The sequence below is a fragment of the Mercenaria mercenaria genome, chromosome 2 (assembly GCF_021730395.1).
Source record: "Mercenaria mercenaria strain notata chromosome 2, MADL_Memer_1, whole genome shotgun sequence".
NCBI classification, from domain to species: domain Eukaryota; kingdom Metazoa; phylum Mollusca; class Bivalvia; order Venerida; family Veneridae; genus Mercenaria; species Mercenaria mercenaria.
This window is the reverse complement of record NC_069362.1, coordinates 103,030,236-103,050,266: the sequence shown is the minus strand read 5'-3', so window position 1 is coordinate 103,050,266 and position 20,031 is coordinate 103,030,236. Positions and strand designations below refer to the sequence as shown.

Below are 20,031 nucleotides of genomic sequence, written 5' to 3'. Positions count from 1 at the left end.
AAATCTGATCGCCGCAAGGATTTATTTATTTCATATTCATAAATATATGTTAATGACTCATCAGATCAGATATGAGTGAGGTGTAAAGAATAACTTAAATAATTAGTTTCATTATGTAGAAGGATGAAAGGAGATACTTAATATGTACTGTAGGACTATTTATATCTACAGGCTGACAGGTATGTAATTATTTGAAAAGTCAGGGTATAATCCGAACCTTCTTAGAGGACACATGTTTATTATTACCAAAAGATCAGTCGAGGTACTAACATAGTTAATCTTTAAGTTCACTATTTTAATGAAAGATAAATGTTAAACGGAGCAAATACTTGAATAGCTTATGCACTGGTGTATTTTAAGGCATTTATTTTTCATGATATCAAATTTACTCGACGTTTTACCGTACCCGTCGTAAAATGAAACTTCATTCGTACGTGGCAAAATTGATTTAAAACTTTTACTTCTCTTTTTCGAACTGAGAGACTTTTTATGATGGTTACTTTGGGTAAAACACAGTATAACTTGCTGTTCTTCTCATATATAAATTGCCTTTCTAAATCAAAATACAAACACTACCTTAACTTATCATGCAAAAGAGGAAGACGTGTATATCCTAGACCATCAAATGGACTAAGATTATCCTGTCAATATAAATATAGACATCAGATAGTTTACATGACTGGGGAAAAGGAGCAAACTTGCATTATTTAGATAACCAGAAAATGTTCACGATCGCGAATCATAAAGGCCATCTTACAGAAGACATATGCAACCATTGCATTTGTTGCATAGCTTTGGGTAAGATATTTTCGAGAACTTCTTTCCTTTTAAACGTATGAACTTTTGAAAACCGGTTAGTTTGTCATTTTTTTCTCTGTTGAAACATATTTTTGCTATTAAGATTGAAATAGTCTATCATTGGAAATTTTCATCAGCGTATTCAGAAAGTATTAAAAAAGAAACGCTTTACAATTTTATCAAAAAATATATGCACCATGTATTGGAAATATTAGCCATAGTAAAATTCTAGCTGCACGTTTTAGATAGTATTTTAGATATTATATAGATATTATTTCTTGTAAATATGCAATCAGTTATCACACCGTTGTTCTTTCCTGTGGCATCTGATTGAAATAGCTGCTTGATGAAAAGTTGCATTTTATTGTTAAACGTTTAAGAACAGAACAGAACAGAACAGACTTTTATTAAGCCTTATACATAAAGTACGTCGTCTAAACACATCTTTAAACAGTTTTTAACCTGTCACGTGTATATACGTGGTAATAGTGTAACATACAAATGAAAAGTATAGTCATATGATAGAGGAAATATGAACATGTACATGTTCACACTTATGATAATAATTTGTAACGAGAGTGTAACGAGAAGTATATAATATTGTAACAGAGAATGAATATATTAAATAAGATTGTTTAAGATAGCATTACGAATACATAATGATTTCTTGACATAATTACATAGCTTTTATCAATTCAAATTTATTAACAGAGTTTAAAAGTTGATGGTATTTGAACACAGATATAACGCTTAATGAATTTTTGTCTAATAACAGTATATCATGGGCATATACACACAGATGATACTCATCTTCAATATCAACTTGGTTACAACATATACAAAAACGCTCATTGCGTGGGGTATTGTTAAACTTGTGTTTCGTTATATAAAGGTGCCTTTTGATGTTTATTTTAATGATTTTCTTGTCTTTATAGTGGAACAAATCATCAATCAGTCCTTGAAATAAAGAATTTTCTTACTAATTGTTATGTTTATCAAAATGTCTGTTTTGGACACTGCGGCATGCATTTAGCAAGTTTGAACTATTTTTGTGACATGCATTTAGCAGGTTTGACCAATTATTTTGTGACACACATTTAGCAGGTTCGAATTATTGTTTTTGTGACACATATTTAGCAGGTATAAATAATTATTTTTGTGACATTTAGCATATTTGAACAATTAATTTTATGACACACATTTAGCAAGTTTGAACAATTATTTTTGTGACATGTACTCACCATGTCATAAATGATTGTTATCAAGAAACAATATGTCGAACGCAAGACCATTGGTATTGTTGTTTGTCCGTTTCATTCGTGTGTCATTGACAGTGTTATTCCCTCCAAGTTAATATTGTTAACTTAGTTATCACATACACTCTTACCCACTGTGTCTAGCTATGTTATATTGTCAATATATAAATTAAATCTCGCATGTGCATAATCCCAAGTGGTTAAAACATCTGATGGGGAAAGTCCGCGTGAAGTTATTATGATACATTTTAGTGCTGATTCCGTAACAATTTCACATCAAGAGCGGTCGCAATGGTTCGGAACTTAACACGTTAGGCTGTCGAGTTCGACAAACTGCTTTCCTAACTAAATATTTCTACGATATCTTAATTTCCCGTCAAGACAAGTATATGAGTGTGAGGTGTGGAGTGTGAGGTGTGAGGTGTGGAGTTTTAGTGAAACAGTGGTATGAAATTTGGAGATATTTACTTATGGAAAATTGTGAACGTCTACATGCTGATAGGTATTTACGTTCAGTTTATTTCATTGAGGACATACTGGCATATTATAGCAGTATAAGACAAACAGCCGTATTATACAATGTAAGTTTCAGAAGTCCGTCGCTATACAAAAATAATTACAGTGTGTGAGCGATATAATTGTTCAAACACTGTCAACGTTTGATCGTAAACCAAGGCGCTTTCGCCTTTTGAAAAAAAACAACATTTGTCAAGGGTAACATAAAATCAAAACAATAATGGCGTATTTTTATCCTGCATAGTTCGGTATATATAAATGATAACAGATGGCAAAACTGATGCGAGAGCGAAAAGTAAGGTAAAGAAGGTGATCAGTAACTATACAAAAAAAGCAGCATTCAAATTTATCTTTTCCATATTTTGTTGGATTTAACGTCTCATCGACACAATTTAGGTCATATGGCAATCTTCCAGCTTTGATAAAGGAGAAAGACATTTGCTTTCCCTCCGTGCATTATTGCATCACGGGCGAGCACCTGGGTAGAACAACCGACCTTCCGTAAGCCAGCTGGATGGCTTCCTTACATGCAAAGTGAGGTTCAAACCAACATCGGTAAGGGCCAAGTGATTCAAAGCCAGCGACCTTATCCGCTTGACCACGGAGGCCCCTTTATCTTTTCCAAGAAAGTGCTATATATCTATAGGAACTTTAAGTAACTTTAAGTAAAAAGGTTAGAAACCATTATAGAACATCTGGGAGAGGTCTTAATTGAAATTTAATAGTGACCGTTTGAAAATGGTTTTCTTTTTATAAAATGATCTTTATAATGAAATTACACATTTGCTCCCTATGGAATTCCATGAATCTATTAGTAGAGATTGTGAGCATGTGGTAGTATGGTGTCCATTAGTAGAAATTAAATCGTTGATCGTCTGTGACATTTGGAAAGGTAATTCGATTCGCGCATCACTAGTTTCTTGCTGTAATTTGACTCAGTTGGTGATAGACATGCTTTTTATGCACTGGATTTGCTTTTCACCACGACTCTATTGGCATGCATGGTACTGATTAGCACGCTATTTATATTAACAAGCAGAAATTTAACAAGAATATAGATCTCCGTTCACGAGTGGTTAAGGGCGCTGACTTCTTCGAGAATGTGGGTTCGAAGGCTCACTTAATTGGGGTGTTGAATACTTTGTGTGAGGAAGCCATCCAGCAGGTTAACGTATTGTCAGTCGATTTACTCAGGTGCCCGTCCGTTCTGTTATTCTACACCATCAAGTACTGGAAAGGCCATATTACAAGCATTTGTTTAATTAATAAAGCTACTAAAAGTTTATATATGTCCATTTCCTTATATTGAAAAAATGATGGTCTAGTCACTGACTACCAGATAATTACCACATGACCTAACTCTGCTGGTTTGTCGTTAAATCCAACAAAAAAGATGATAAGAAGAAGGCTCAAATGATAATAATCGCACTAAAATTTTGCTCATCTGAAATACTCTTAGGAGAAATGCTATTTTTTCAATACACCCAAAGCAAAATAGCACAGTGGTTCTTTGGCAACAGCTGAACTGCTTGTGCTTACAAAATAAACACACTAAGTAGTAGAAGGGTAGCCTGTTTAACATAATTTTTCTCCATATTTCTGAAGAATAAACATGATGTATAGCATACCAAAATGAATGTTGAAGATTGAACTATGCCATGGTACTATGTCACATGTCAAATATTTACTGTTACGCCTAGGAAGTCATCAAATAAAGGTTTTGTATTTGAACTTTTAAATTCACTTTTGGGCATTTTATAGAGGAAAGAATGGTAAATTTATATGAAATAAAACCAAAATATGTCAATGGACCCCTTACTGTGTCCTGAACAGTTTAGTAGACGGGGAAGTTATAAGGACGATCTTTTCCCACCATACACTTTATTCTATTTGAAAATAATGTTTGGTTTTAGATAATACAGATGATGTTATTGAATTTGAATTTACTGGCCCGGTAAAATTTTTCAGTATGTTCATTTCCACCAAGTTTGGCAGGCTGTGAGTAAAATAAATGCTAGTTACTGGTAAAAAAGCAGGAAGAATGGAAAGTTTCTCCATTATTTCACAACATTCACGGACGTTGCAATTCCCTTCTGCGCATTTCTTTTTTTTTTTCAACAAACGGTTATTTATTAAGATATGTTGCAAAAATCCGTGACTGTCAATAACTGAATAAATTTGTACCACTTGCCATACGATAGTCACGTCTTATGACTTTTGAGAGAGAGAAAAAACGACTAAAATATGTGGATGCGTCGCTTTAAAAGATAGTAAGAAGAAGGACAATATCCTAGCCTTAAAAGCGTGTTGTTCGAAGATATTCAATATTCTGAAGTACCTTCAATAAATGTATAAACTTAAAAGTTTGGAAATAAGAATAATACGTATATTGCTAAACATGTAGAATGTATGTTTTGTCAACATTTTAAGGCAGTGCAAACCTTTAAGATGAATTTATACTGTACAAGAATAATTGGATAAATATATCATTTGTAAATATACTTATACCAAATGCTAATTGATGCAAAAACTAAGTTAAACCTAAAGAATGCAGTTAATATAATTAATTAATTGGTATAATGAGTGTAACGTTTGTCATGATTATATTGACCTATAGCAATTTCCTTGTTGATTTCATAAATGCTTATTGGTTAAATGTGCATTCCTCCAGACGCATGTAATTATTACGAAAGTTAGAAAGCACTTTTGTTTGGTATTAAACAAAGGTAAAAACAATGGGATTCGTTAAGTTCTACACAATCTACGCAGTATTTATTTGTAAAAATACTGAAGTATATATTCTGTATAAGTCCCATTGAAATGGATGTTAAAAATAGGGAATTTGCCTATACTTCATGTCCTTATTTGAATTATACTGATTCATGATTTTATAGACATAAATATCGGATCTAGGATATGCATAAATTTTCGGGAAAAAATAACAACACAAAATCATTTACTATTTTTTGCTAATTTTGGTAGGTAACCTTTCAAATGCTTAGCCGGTAAAATTGAACTAAACCCATCGCGAGTAATAATTGTTATATGATTTTTTTATGTCCCCCGTGTCGAAGACCTGGTAGGCATATTGTGTATGAATTCTCTGTCCGTGTTTCAATCCATCTATCTACCAGTTTATTTATTTATAACCGTACCATTTATAATGCAGATTTAGAAAAACAATTGCTACATCAGAAAATAGTTACGAAATACATCATTTATAATTCAATAACTGATAAAAAAATTGATTCAAATTTCAACTTTCTTACCACATATATCCGTAACGAGGTAAATCTTTTATTTCCGATTAATGTAATGTTATGCATTTACACGAAATAGCGATGCGCGTAATGTTATAATCACAAACCAGATCTATAATTAATCGTTCATAAAACACGCTTGATGAAATATTAATATATTTACGTTTATCTAGATTTTAAAGAAAATAGCTTAATCATAACGTGTAATAAATTTGCAAACACTTCTTAGTATTGTACTATTTAATTGACCTGTCAAAACACGTTCCCGGCTTTCACGTTATTCTTATATAGGCTCGAACAGAATATAATGAAAGCCGGGTCCATTTTTTGACAGGTCAAATAAATTGGACAATACGTTTTCAAGGTATTAATCAGACATATGAAAAAAGCAATTAATAAAAAAATTAAATGAAACCGACGAAAGTAATAGCAGATTCGATTCGTCTTAGACTGTTAACGGAACCATCTCTTTCCCTCCTTATCACTGGTTTAGGCAGTAACATTGTTTGTTTGGACTAAGTGAACCAAAAGAAACAGAAAAAATCGCTCTTTTGAATAATCGGAGTGATAAAATGTGTTCAGTTTGTTTACACTGGCAATTTATTGGGTTATGAGTCAATTTCCTGTCTAGAAAACTTGCATTATAGTCCTCAATACGGATTGTAAGATGTTCATGCTTTTAATAGTATTATTTATATAACATTCGGTTAGAGATTCAGAGATTCATTAAGCGAACTAAATGACCGGTTATCTTCAGCTATGTTCATGTAAGTTAACTATCTTTTATAACTACATACACATATGGAATAACTCATTAAGTGTACATTTGATTTGTAAATTAAATGTTCTTTAAATGGACTGTTTGCTTTGGATAAACTGGAGGAAACCGTCAAGCTAAATGGTTTTAAAGGGGTATGTATGTTCAAATTGTATTACATTCATACGATAGTGTTAGAGAAGGGACAGGTCAGATTTGATTTTTAGGTACGTTAATGCAGATCTTAAAATTGTTGATAAAATTATTTACCGGAATATTATTTCTTCAACAGGTATATCTTTTCAAGCGTATGAAACTTTTGCAGGACAGGCGCTAAAAATTGATTATAACTAAAAAAGTGAATGAAAAATTTCATGATTTTCTCTATCAGATATATACTAGAGCTTTTTAACAAACTTATTATACCAATTATAAATTGCGGTTGTGAAATCTGTGGATTTGCTGAAATAAGATATCTAGAGCATACTCACCAGCATTTTGTGGGGAAAAAATGTTAGGGGTAATGTTACTGGTTGAAAACGCTTTATTTATGTTGAATTGGGTAGAAATTCACCTATAACAAGTGTTAGGTTCAAATGATTCATGATGTATTAGACCCAAATTCATATTTGATAATATGAATAGTAACTTCACAATATCTATGTAAACATAGAATGAACATGCTTCTTATAAACAGTTCTGTTTTGCTACACTCCTTTAATATAATTGAATAGCTAAGCACATTATAAAATGTGTACTACCGCAAAAAATGGAAGCTTTTATAACAAGTAACTGTTAAATATGACATTTAATTGTGAATGTAGTTCTACAAACACAGCTAGTTAATATAATTAGTCAACATAAATTCATTTGACGATGTTTTTTTTTTACATTTAATTGTAGTATATAAAATAAACTATCTTAGTGAAAGATGCACATTGCATAACTTTAAATACAACCGATAAGTAATGGGTGGAAAAGCTTGGAAAAGCTATAACTATGCCGCGCAGCGTCCACAAACAAGAACGGGTCAAACAAAGCAGGTGCATGCTAGCAACGAGTGTGCTTAAAGCGCCCGTTCTACATAAAAATAGTTTTAAAAATGGACAAAAATATGAAATCCTTTCCATTACACCACGGAAGCATATTTTTGACTGAATTACTGACCTTATTCCTCTAACACTATTTTAAGGTATCATGTATTTTCAAGTGAAACAAATCTGTTTAAGACTCTTATTTCTTGTTGGTATTCAATTTAGGTGATAACTACTGAACATGTTTGCTTTTTTTTTCAAAATCATTGTTACTGTCCTTTTAACATCCCCCAAACGATAGGTGACCTATAATCATTTTTTTTTGTTCGGCTTAACGTCACAACGACACAATTATAGTTCATATGGCGACTCTCAAACTTTTTTGATGGTGGAGGAAGACCCCAGATGCCTCTCCGTGCATTATTTCATTAAAAGCGGGCACCCGGATAGAACTACCGACGTTCCGTAAGCCAGCTGGATGGCTTCCTCACATGCACCAGCCACCCTAACCACTCGGCCACAGAGGCCCCTCTAATCAAACCAGTCCATCTATGTAAGTATCAGATCCTACCCACAATCAGAAAGGAAGTTACAACAAAATAATCTTTATTTACCTACTCAGTAAATGTTTGTGTTAAACGGTGACATAATCAGCACGAGGTCAGTTTTAATCAGCTGACATGACATGTAGTAAACAAATCAAAGAATTCATTTCCACTGCTAACGACTTGTCTTATTTGTAGTTTTAAGAAATCTCAGTATGTACTGCTTTGTCAAATTCAAAACATTTTTCGTAACATCAAGTTATTGTGAAATGGTGTCGTGGAAAATAAATCTTTGATTTTCGTGTGATAAACTGTTGACATATTAGTACATCTATTTGTCATGTGGATAAACCACATATTTAGTATATATAATACATGACATGGGGATATTAAATAAAAAAAAAACAATTCACCTATTGTACATTAGAAAGACACTTAAACACTACTCAGATGTTCTTGTACATTGTTCTCTACTACTTATCACCGGGAAGGGAGGGTGAAACTTGGGAAACTGGAATGAGAGATGTAGTGTTGGTAACAAAAGAATGAAAGGTACTATATGCACGGACAAAAGATCAGTCATAACCGCCTCGATAGCCTAGTGGTAGAGCGTCTGCTTCGAGTGCGGGAGGTCGTGGGTTCGATCCCCGGCCGCGTCATACCAAAGACGTGAAAAATGGTACCAGTAGCTTGCTTGGCGCTTAGCATTAAAAGGGAAGCTGGCCTCTTCTCTCATACCCTCGTGGCGATGGATTCCATCAGGAATGAGATGTCGAGAGTGATTAATATAACACAATCGACCTAAAATAACGTATGTATAAACTAAAGGATCAGCATTTCCTTTGGAGAAGAGGTTTTCTACCACAGTCTATTTGGAAAATGTTGGGAGTGCAGGGAACATCAAGAGAAATTGCCCATCCATATAACTGTCCGACAGTCGGTAGCATTGCTCTGAAAGCTTCCTTTCGGCTTTGGTTAAATGTCAACCATGGCAGATACCATAGTGTTAAAAAATCACTGCTCTGCAATATCGAAGTTCATCTGTGTTCCGAAGTACATCTGTAAGACACAGTGGCTATATATTTAGTCATTATACTCAAAGTCACATCCTTTTAGCATTTCTTGAAGTGAAGCACAGTTTTGTACGCTTGAAACGACATTTTCATTCTTCGTTTCTTTTACAAATATAATAACACGCAGTATTTTTTTTCAGACTGTACTTTTATAATTGTGTAATTTGGTTCAATGTTGTATTTTAGAGTTAGAGAAAATTATTTACGTATGAAATGCTCATTAGATAACAACGACAAGCTAGCCTTGACTTGCTTCCTTTTATTCATGAATGACATAATATAAAATTATGTGTTAAACTTGTGGCCTAACTTTTAATCACGAGTATTCAAAAACTTTACTTATGGCATATACTGAAGTCAATATCTTTTTTTTTTAAATTTCACTTGGCTATTTTATATTACGCAGCTATTACGCAGATATGATGTAAAACCCGTGATACACTTGAAGTAAAAAAAGTAACATTTAATTGCGACCACTTTATATGCACAGTCATTGTCCGTTTTATACTTATTCAAACTTGTCATGTATTCGTGTTGAGCGGAAGTAACCATTTCCTATAAAATATATGATTGCGAAAATCCAAACTTTTATATAGAGATTTTCTGTCCATACATGCGTTTACAAGAGTCTTGGGTTACAAATTTCATTTCTCACTGAATACATAATTTCATATTGCATATTTTCTTATATTCAATCGCCCGCTAATACACATTTTAGCTCACCTGAGCAATGCTCAGGTGAGTTTTTCTGATCGCTCGATGTCCGGCGTCCGTCGTCTGTCTGTCGTCTGTCGTCCGTCAACATTTAGCTTGTGTATTCGATAGAAGCTGTATTTTTCAACTGATCTTCATGAAGTTTGGTCAGAATAATTACCTTGAGGAAATCTAGGCGAATTTGAAAATGGGTCATCTGGGGTCAAAAACTAGGTCACTAGGTCAAATCAAAGAAAAACCTTGTGTATGCGATAGAAGCTGTATTTTTCAATTGAGGTTCATGAATTTTGATCAGAATGATTACCTTGATGAAATCTAGGCCAAGTTCGAAAATGGGTCATCTGGGGTCAAAAACTAGTTCACTAGGTCAAATCAAAGAAAAACCTTGTGTATGCGATAAAGGCTGTATTTTTCAATTGATCTTCATGAAATTTTGTCAGAATAATTACCTTGATAAAATCTAGGCTGGGTTTGAAAATAAGCCATCTGGGTCAAAAACAAGGTCACTAGGTCAAATCAAAGAAAAACCTTGTGTATGCAATAGATGCTGTATTAATAGATGCTGTATTTTTCAATTGATCTTCATGAAATTTGGTCAGAATGATTGCCTTGATGAAATGTAGGCCAGTTACGAATATGGGTCATCTGGGGTCAAAAACTAGGACACAAGGTCAAATCAAAGAAAAACCTTGTGTATGCAATAGAGGCTGCATTTTACATCGGATCTTCATGAAATTTGATCAGAATGTTTGTCTGGATGAAATCTAGGTTGAATTTTAATATGGGTCATCTAGGGTCAAAAACTAGGTCACCCGGTCAAATTAAAGAAAAACCTTGTGTACGCAATAGGGGCTGCATTTTACACTGGATATACATACAATTTAGTCAGAATGATTGCCTTAATGAAATCTAGGTCAAGTTAGAATATGGGTCATCTGTGGTTAAAAACTAGGTCACTAGGTCAAATAAAAATACCCTTGTGTATGCGATAGAGACTGTATTTTTCAATTGATCTTCATGAAATTTGGTCAGAATGATAGCCTTGATGAAATTAAGGTCAATTTTGAATACGGGTCATCTGGGATCAAAAACTAGGTCGCTAGGACAAATCAAAGAAAAAGGTTTTGTATGCGATAGAGGCTGTGTTTTTCAATTGAGGTTCATGAAATTTAGTCAGAATGATTGCCTTGATCAAATCTAGGCCAAGTTTGAATGTAGGTTACCTTGGCTTAAAAACTAGGTCATTATGTTAAATTAAAGAAAATACTTGTTTACACTTCAAGAGACTACATTTTTGGTCCAATCTTAATGAAAATTGGTCAGAATATTTGTTTCCATGATGTTAACACTGTTATGGTTTGTTTAGGTGAGCGACCTAGGGCCATCTGGCCCTCTTGTTTAAGTTGCTATAGCTTTACTCGACCGGCATATCAAGATGGCTTATTGTATGATCTGATATTTTATAGTTTCCACCTTGTCCCTTTGACTTGACAGTGAAATAAAAAGTTATCACGATGTTTCTAAACGTAATATTATGTTGTGAATTTCTGTTCTGACAAAAATCAACTTGTTGACAACCACTTGATGTATGGGCCGTATCAGTATACTATTAGAGAAAATCTAACATTAACCCTTTGCCTGCTGGCGGCAATAATTCTGCCTTTGCGACCAGTGCAGACCAAGATCAGCCTGCACATCCGTGCAGTCTGATCATGGTCTGCACTGTTCGCTATTCAGTCAATAAATTTTCAGTAAACACCCCTTCGAATAATAAATGATATTGCCCAAATTGAATGATGGACCAGTCCATTATAAAAATTTAGCAGGCTAAGGGTTAATATATGGAATGGAAGAATGAAGTAGTCTGATTCGTTGGCAGAAAAATAAGGGAAGCTCATACTTTGATGAAGGTGGGGCCTGGATTTAGTTCTAATTATACATTTTCTTCGTTTCCTCAGCCAAAAATCGGTTACATTTACCTGATGAAAATTACCTATATAATTTCGATTACATCAAAGCAATATAGCTCCCACTAACGCCTAGGAGCCTTGGATGACCACATTATAATTATTCAGTTTATTGAGATGTTAAGCTGATGGTCCAGGAATACTGAGCCTGGCTGTTCTTTTCAGAAGGGTGTTATTGTAAACACATGTCAAATATTTACTGTTAATCCTGGAAATTCATCAAATAAAGGTTTCATATTTGAACTTTTAAGTTCATTCTTTTTGCATCTAATAAAGGAAAGTTTGGTGAATTTATATTAAATAAAATAGGGCCAAAAAATGACAATTGATCCCCTGGAGTATCCTTAATAAACTCGTTGTTTCTCAGTGAATAGATTGTTACATCAGATGGCTTCATCGGAATGTCTATTAGGCGTAAAAAAATTGTTTGTTTCCGGTATCCCGACCTACCCTAAATTTTTGACCCGACCCTAAATGTTTTTATGGCCATGGAGAATATTTTTTTCAACCTTTTGGCAAAAAGTTGCAAAACTGCACTTTTTATGTTTCAAACATGGTCAACTTACTGATGCTCTAAAGGCATAACCCCCTTATTTGTATTGAAATTTTTGACACAAAAATAATTTCCGAAAAGTCTCCCTTAATAAAAAAAAAATCAAAAAAAAAAATTCCGACCTAACTACCCTAATTTTTTGAGCATGTTACCGAAAACAAAGAATTTTTTTAGGACTTAGACCTGCAATGTTTCTCACCACCTGCAATGCAATGTTTCTCACCAGCCATTGTTAGATGGTATTGCATCAGTAAACACTAAATACATTGTTGCATTATTTGCCAATATTCAAATGTGATGGTTCGCTGATATCACAACATTTGACATGCGTTCTTTTCCACTAAATACATTTTTAATTAATTGTATCTGTCAACATTAGTCGATAAACCGCTTTCCTCATTGAATGCACGTTTGCATTAGTTGTCTGAATCAATTTTCCATTTATAAAGCACCATCAAATTCTGAATACAGTATTAAACTAATTGGCTATATATATATATATATATTTGTAGAGATACTTCAATAATTACCAATTAGCTATATCAACCAAAATATCATTATACATTCATAGCCGCTTTGTCGCTTTTGCATATGAAGTTCAGTTTCACATGCTTAAATTTTCCTAGCCCCTTTAAATAAGGCAGATAATTATATATATATAAGTATGAATTTAAGCATTTTCTTCCTTTGCTTATTGTATGTATTTTAAATGAGTTGGAATTCATTGTTTAAACAGACATAAATTTACGCAAATAGGCTTATAGTATTTATAAGCGATTTATTAACATTTGAAACATAACACTTACGCTTGCGCAGATAGCTTTCCGGTTGATTTTGCACAAAACGCGAGCTTATACTTAAAAGTATTTTACAAGGTTAAACCGTTGCTTAAACGACATATTTTGTGTGATTTATATGTCAATTTGACTTTCAAATAGTTGTGAAGAAAAGGAAGGAATATACCTTGTGGATTTGCAGTCGAGTTTTCATGTTTATGCCATTCATATGAATTTTATATTTTGTAGACCATGCTTCTGTTGGATTGCAGGTAGGCTTGGCTTTTTCTTTCATATATATTTAACCAGTGAAATACCAGTGTATTAATCCTCGTTAAGGAACTGGGAGGTATTAAGAATGTTAATCTTTAAATATTACTAAAACGAAAAGGGATACTTTTTGTTATTATCATTGTAAACTGTTAATTTAACATGCAGCTGCATAATATTCTCAATGAAATATTGTCAGGTGTTTATTCGCATACGTGAGTAAGGCATTTTGATTGTTAGTAAAATGCGCAGTGGTGCAGGGGTAGTAAATAGGACTCCTGATCCGTGGGTTGCGAGTTCGGCTTTTGGTGAGAGCGGACGTGACCGTTTCTAAGGTGAAGGTACTGATCAGAGTTAACACACATTGTGAAAACTGTACAACCCATGTTAAATAAAATAAGTGTGTACATGTACAAAATCACATATATTTTTACAACAGACAAAAATCAACTTGTTGACAGCCAGTTGATGTATGGGCCGTATCAATATACTATTAGAGAAAATCTAACATTAAAAGTGCTCTCAAAAATGTAGTTGTTTACCTGTTCAGATTAAAACTGACCTAATATAAATTCCTTCCTCAAGGGTTTGGCCTCAGGAACATGAGACTTATAGATTCAAGATTCAAGATACATACAATATGTTCATTGCCGAACATGGAATATAACATTGTAATATGACGGTACAAAACAAGGTTTCAAAAAGTTAATATATGAGAAAAGTATGAAAATAATGATTAACAGGGTATAAGTTACATACAATTAATGTATGACAAACTACTATGAAGATAGTCGTAAAACGAAAAACTTTATACAATTATGGAACATTTTCTCTTTTACAGTTTGCTAAATATATATATTTTGCTAATTTATTTATCATACTTTTTTGGTTCGATTTCATAATATGTTTAAACTTATGTAAGCTAGGCCAAGAATAATAATAATGTGGTAAACAGCTATATCTTATATAAGTAGGAGCTGTAATTATAGGGATCAGTCCACGATATGGAGTTCACGCTACGGGTTACTTTGTATCTAATTAAGTCAGTTTGACATTAAAATGTTAAATTATCCATTTCACGGACGCCTACGCGATTTATTTTGAAAGTGTAAGGATTGGTGTGAAATGATAAGGGAAAATTACACTATTATGACTAAAGGCTATATACTTGACTGGCGACAAAAACCCACAGTACACGTTTTTTCATGTTACGTATGTTATGTAACAATAAAGTATAAAGTTGTATGTCCTTTATAAATCTTGTAAAACAACTATAATTGTTCATCAATATTAAAGTCAAGTGTTAAGTCATACACTTATGTAAATGGGCAGTCTGACTTTTAAGTGTATTTCCTGTTTGAAAAATACCCCTTTAAAGTGGAATACTAACAAAAAAATCAAAATTTGAGCCGCACCATGAGAAAACCCAAAATAGTGCATTTGCGACCAACATGGATCCAGACCAGCCTGCTCATCCGCGCAGTCTTGTCAGGATCCATTCTGTTCGCATTCAAAGCCTATTGCAATTAGAGAAACCGTTGCGAACAGCATGGATCCGACCACCCCGGGGATCGCGGGGCTGGTCTGGACCCATCTGGTCGAAAACACTAGTTGGTTTTTCATTGTGGGGCTCATTATATTTCTTTACTTTCAGAACATACGTCATTTCACATCGTTATAATATACCATTTACTTGGTTACATATTTATTATGTCATTTACTACTATCGAATTTTTTCTATTTATGACAGTTTTGTTAAAATTAGCTATAAAATAGATAAAAATAGTTTTATCACAAGTATTTTTTGGTATAAGGTCAATCTTGTATTATGGTTTATTTTTTAAACGTGCATACGTAATAGATTTTGACATTGATAGCTCATTCAACACTCTTTGTTTTTGGGGAAAAAACAGCTGATTTACTTTGCCTTATTTATGTAAAAACCATTATCGTTTGAATCATTCCCAAATAACGGTTATTCCCTTACACGGACCTAAAACCGAACTAAAGTACAAAATTTTGTTAGAAGTTGAATAAAATTTTTTGAAAGAATGCCTGATTTACTCCCTATTCAACATACATAAATCAAAAATTTCTCTAGTCGTTTTAGACTTAATATGATTATTTTTGTTTAAAACGAAGTTAATGAAAACATTTTGAGGCTGCAAAAAACTATACTACTATAACGATCAGGATGATTGAAGACAAAACTGTCGTAACTATGGACGTGCAACATTTTTGCGTTCAACAGCGAGGTGTTGATCATTTCTGCTTCCTTCCGAACGTAGTATTCAAACTTGTTAGAAAGTTGTAACTTGAATACTTTTAAAACCCTCTGTTAAAAATTTCAAATGAAGATTTGTTCTTTTTCACACGTGTTTGCAAAAAATTGTGGCCTGAAAATAAAGTTTTCTTTGGGCATTTGGGGAAAAATGTCAATTTATTTAGACAAAATTTGTGTAGGTTGTTCACAAAGTGCATGTATCTGATTACCTCCCTTAAAATATTTCGTTATGTAAATGCAATTTTTACACGAAAAACTATGTTGAGTTCTGTTTTTTGATACAGTAATTGTTTTTGGTTAATTAACCTGAGATAACTACTAGTAGTGTTTTGTTCTTTTTAAAAATTGTTTAAAGCCAATTTTCACCCCCCTAAACCGCCTGAAAGCATCGTTTTAATTTCTTAACATTGTAAGCAATAACAACGGAAACGCTTTTAAAATAAATATCTTTTTAAAATTCATTGAAACATTTTAAAAAAAACCGCCTTATCGGCTAGAGATTTAAAAGTTGCACCCTCTTATATTATCTGTCTTATCTCAGGATCAACACTTGTTTCATAAAGGGTGACACAACATAAAAAAGATTATTAGACAATATCTGGGGAAGTATTGATCAAACCTTATTTTGAAAGAAGTCATGTGATTTTGCTATAATATTATTTATACCGATTTTACCAGTGAAATGTCGCTCAGCTGTCCGTAGTTGGAGAAGGCACATTGGTGCAAAGATTCGTTACAGTTTTCTTTTTAAGTGACAGAGCTGCAAGCTGAGAATCGTTTTGCTTTTTTCACTGATGAAAAAAAATCGTTTAAAGTCTTTTTGTTACTTTGATTATCGTGTTGCACATGCTAGAAAAGGTTTGCGAATCTGCAGTTACATGCAAATTTTAGATAGCAAAATTTATTTTCCGATAGATTTACAGTCAATTGCAACAACATGTTCCTTTCTTTATAAATAAGAATTCTGACGGATGCATGACATTCGGTCGAAGTTTGACGTAAAACTCCGAATATATTTGCAAAACCGGCTGGTTTTGTTGCACTTATTATATATAATTGAGCCGCGCCATGAGAAAACCAACATAGTGGCTTTGCAATCAGCATGGATCCAGACCAGCCTGCGCATCCGCGGAGTGTGGTCAGGATCCATGCTGTTCGCTTTCAAAGCCTATTGCAATTAGAGAAACCGTTTGCGACCAGCATGGATCCTGACCAGACTGCGCGGATGGTCGAAAACGCACTATGTTGGTTTTCTCGTGGAGCGGCTCATATATATCTCAGCAGTTTTTCTGTAGTTTGCATCTAAGAAGCAGATGTAATGATTTGTATGATATCTTCCAGTTTCACATAATTTCGAAACTTAAAGTTTCAAGGCTATGCACGTGAATCTTATTGCAATCTGATTTAATAGCGAGACAATAGTCTAAAATTACAGCTATATTTTCCTTACTGGCAAACAACGAAATGTGAGAAAAAAACGCGTTTCCCGTGCATTTTTTACGTAATGACAGATGTGAAATTTGGTATTTTGTTACAGTGTCATCTGAAATTGGTTATGCATTTCATAATAATGGGTATTGCCGGCTTAGTCATTAACTTTGAACTTCCTACAACCACGGTAGCCTTCTACTGTTAGCCCTCCCGATTAGCCTAGACCCCATGTTCACAAAACATGTTTTCAGTCTACACTGAATATGTTTTAATGAACGCATAAATGGCAACAATTCTAACAGTGAATTATTAATCAAATTTCATCAGTTCTCTGTCCTGTGACATTATTTAGGCCGTTCCTTTAACAGAATAATAAACAGACTATTTGAAGTTATTATTACATACATGCTACACGAAAAAATATTTTAATAATTTATTTACTGTTGTTTTATTAATGTATTACAGGTGTATTACGCATTCTTATTTCATTAATGTATTATTGTGCATTTTTATTACGCTATTATGTTCTGTGTGAAACATATTTAGTAATTAAAATTTGATATAGACTCCGATATCTTTGTATCATAACTTACTGCTTCTAAAAAGCTTGAACTATTTTTAATAACGATAGACTCGGGAGTTTTAGGGGTGTAATGAGAAGTTGCGATCGTGAATTAGTCGGGGATCGATCTGCTACACTTCATTCACAGTACTTTTCTGCGAGAATTTTTATTGAAATGCAAGTCTTGTTGGTTTTATTTGTAAGATTTTTACAGTCGCCACTGGGAGCGCAAATGGGCGGCTCCACAAGAATATTGTTATTCTATTTGGGGGTATAGTGCAAGATACAGAAGACGCTGCAATTTCAGAAGCTTCCCTGGTTGTTTCGCGTGCCAGATGTAAAGCATCCATATACACGGAATCTTAACTAGTATTTTTCGCGACGCCGTCTAAATTCGTTTTCGTTACCTATTCCACGTGACTTCAGTTTGCAGATCAAACTACTTGATAACGCATTATAGATAATTTATCAAAATGGAAGATTTATGCAACACTCTGCCTGACTGGACGAGAGTGTCATTTTCTTTCACTCTGTTAATTGTGCTACGCTGAGTAAAATGTAGACAAAACGTTTATCCTAAACGACGCTGTTCACAGTTTTAAAGCTAACTTTGGCTCAGTATACAATGTATTTAGCAAGAATATTGATATATCTCAAAATGATAAGTAAGTTTAATAAATATGATAAAAACCTGTTCAAATACCAACATATATCAAATTAAAGAAAGAGCTGAATACGGTCTGCGTATTACATGAATAAGGGTGTGATAAGAGTCTTTTATGTAGAGAAGTGCTTTTTAAAAGATTTTCCTTGTTACAATTGTCGTCTGTATATGAAAAGGTTTCTTGCTTTTGTGACTTATTCAGATTGCATATTAAAATGAGTACTTGTTTGCTTTGATATATTTGTTATAAATTATTTAACTGATTTATTATATATGAATATTTTTCTTTAGTATGGTATGCAAATATTGAACTCAGTTGAAATCTGTTTTATTATATATATGCTATATAATGACTGAATCTCATTACACTGAAATGAAGGTACGCTGCATACAGTTTATCTATGTGATATGACTTTGCTTATGAAGCAGAAATATTGAAATAATTACAATTGTATGTTTTGCTTCTTTTTATAGGTGTGACGTCATTGTCCAAAGATTCATGAATAGCGAATATGCATTTGTTAAAGCGGGATCAGTTGGCCTATTTTAGAAATAAATAAAAATAATAAATAAAAAAATCCTTTAGTTGATTTTTTTCTCATGTATTCTAATCAAACTTGATTTGTAGAGTCTTTATTAGGTCCGCAGCCGACTTTGTTCAGATGGGACATTTAACCCCTTTTAGGGGCTGCTAGAGCTAAAACTAGAAATGCCTTTATACAGCGTCTCAGGAACAGCTTGGTGGATCTTTGTCATACTTGGTCTGGAGCATCATTATAAGGTCCTCTTCCAAATTTATTTATATAGGAACTTGGGCCCTATTAGGGACAACTATAGCTAAAAGTAGATATGCCTTTCTTCGCATTAACCACTAAAATGTAATGGATTTTTATCAAACTCGATATGTAACAATATCGTAAGGTCTCCTGATATTTTGTTACAAATAAGGATAGAGACCAATTTAGCTAAAAATATAAACACGTTTAATGACCTCTTCTCACGAACCGCTTCATGAATCTTCATCAAACTACTGCTGTATTTATTCGTCTAAGGATAAACGAAACAAAATTGCAACCCTACGAAACCTTTGCGAGAATTTAAAAGAGAACCATTTGTTAAAATGCGGTGTTTAGTTTTGCAATTTGAAAAATGTTAGATGAAAGATGAATGTTAGATGAAAAATTCATAAACTTCTTTCCTTATTACAATTCGCCGACCATCATTTTTAAAGATATTTCTTGTTTAGTTGTAGGAGCGAGGGCTAAAACTCTCGACCTCTGGTTTCGTAGTCAGAATGTGTTACCACTGGACCACTGCATACGCTCTACGTCGCGTATGCCTTGCCTCCAAAGTTTTCAATGACGGGTCTCCATATTAGCACGCTCATCTGATTGGTAAAAGGGGCTGCACGCGCCGCACTGGCACCAGAACAGAAAGAAAATGCAACTGATATGTTATACCCTACCCCTAGGTATACTATAAAGTTATAAGGTTCTTATAGTATACCTAGGGATAGGGTATAACATGTACAGAGGCATTTTCTTTCTGGTCTGGTGCCAGTGACGCGCCGA

At 33.5% G+C, this 20,031-nt stretch overlaps 1 protein-coding gene across 11 annotated transcripts in view; it reads left to right on the top strand.

The window, feature by feature from the left end:
* Positions 1–20,031, top strand: part of LOC123564755 (neuronal acetylcholine receptor subunit alpha-10-like) — a 93,480-nt gene that overhangs the window by 46,295 nt on the left and 27,154 nt on the right. Inside the window, exon 1 of one of the 11 annotated variants that reach the window (XM_045358550.2) lies at positions 44–179. The exons of 7 other annotated variants lie outside the window; for them this stretch is intronic. In XM_045358550.2, coding sequence (XP_045214485.2) covers positions 143–179 — 37 coding nt within the window. In that variant the 5' untranslated portion in view covers positions 44–142. Of the gene's footprint in view, positions 1–43; positions 180–6,463; positions 6,598–13,270; positions 13,522–20,031 lie in introns of those variants that run through there. 3 more of the 11 variants (XM_045358552.2, XM_045358549.2, XM_045358543.2) reach the window with 3 other exon arrangements.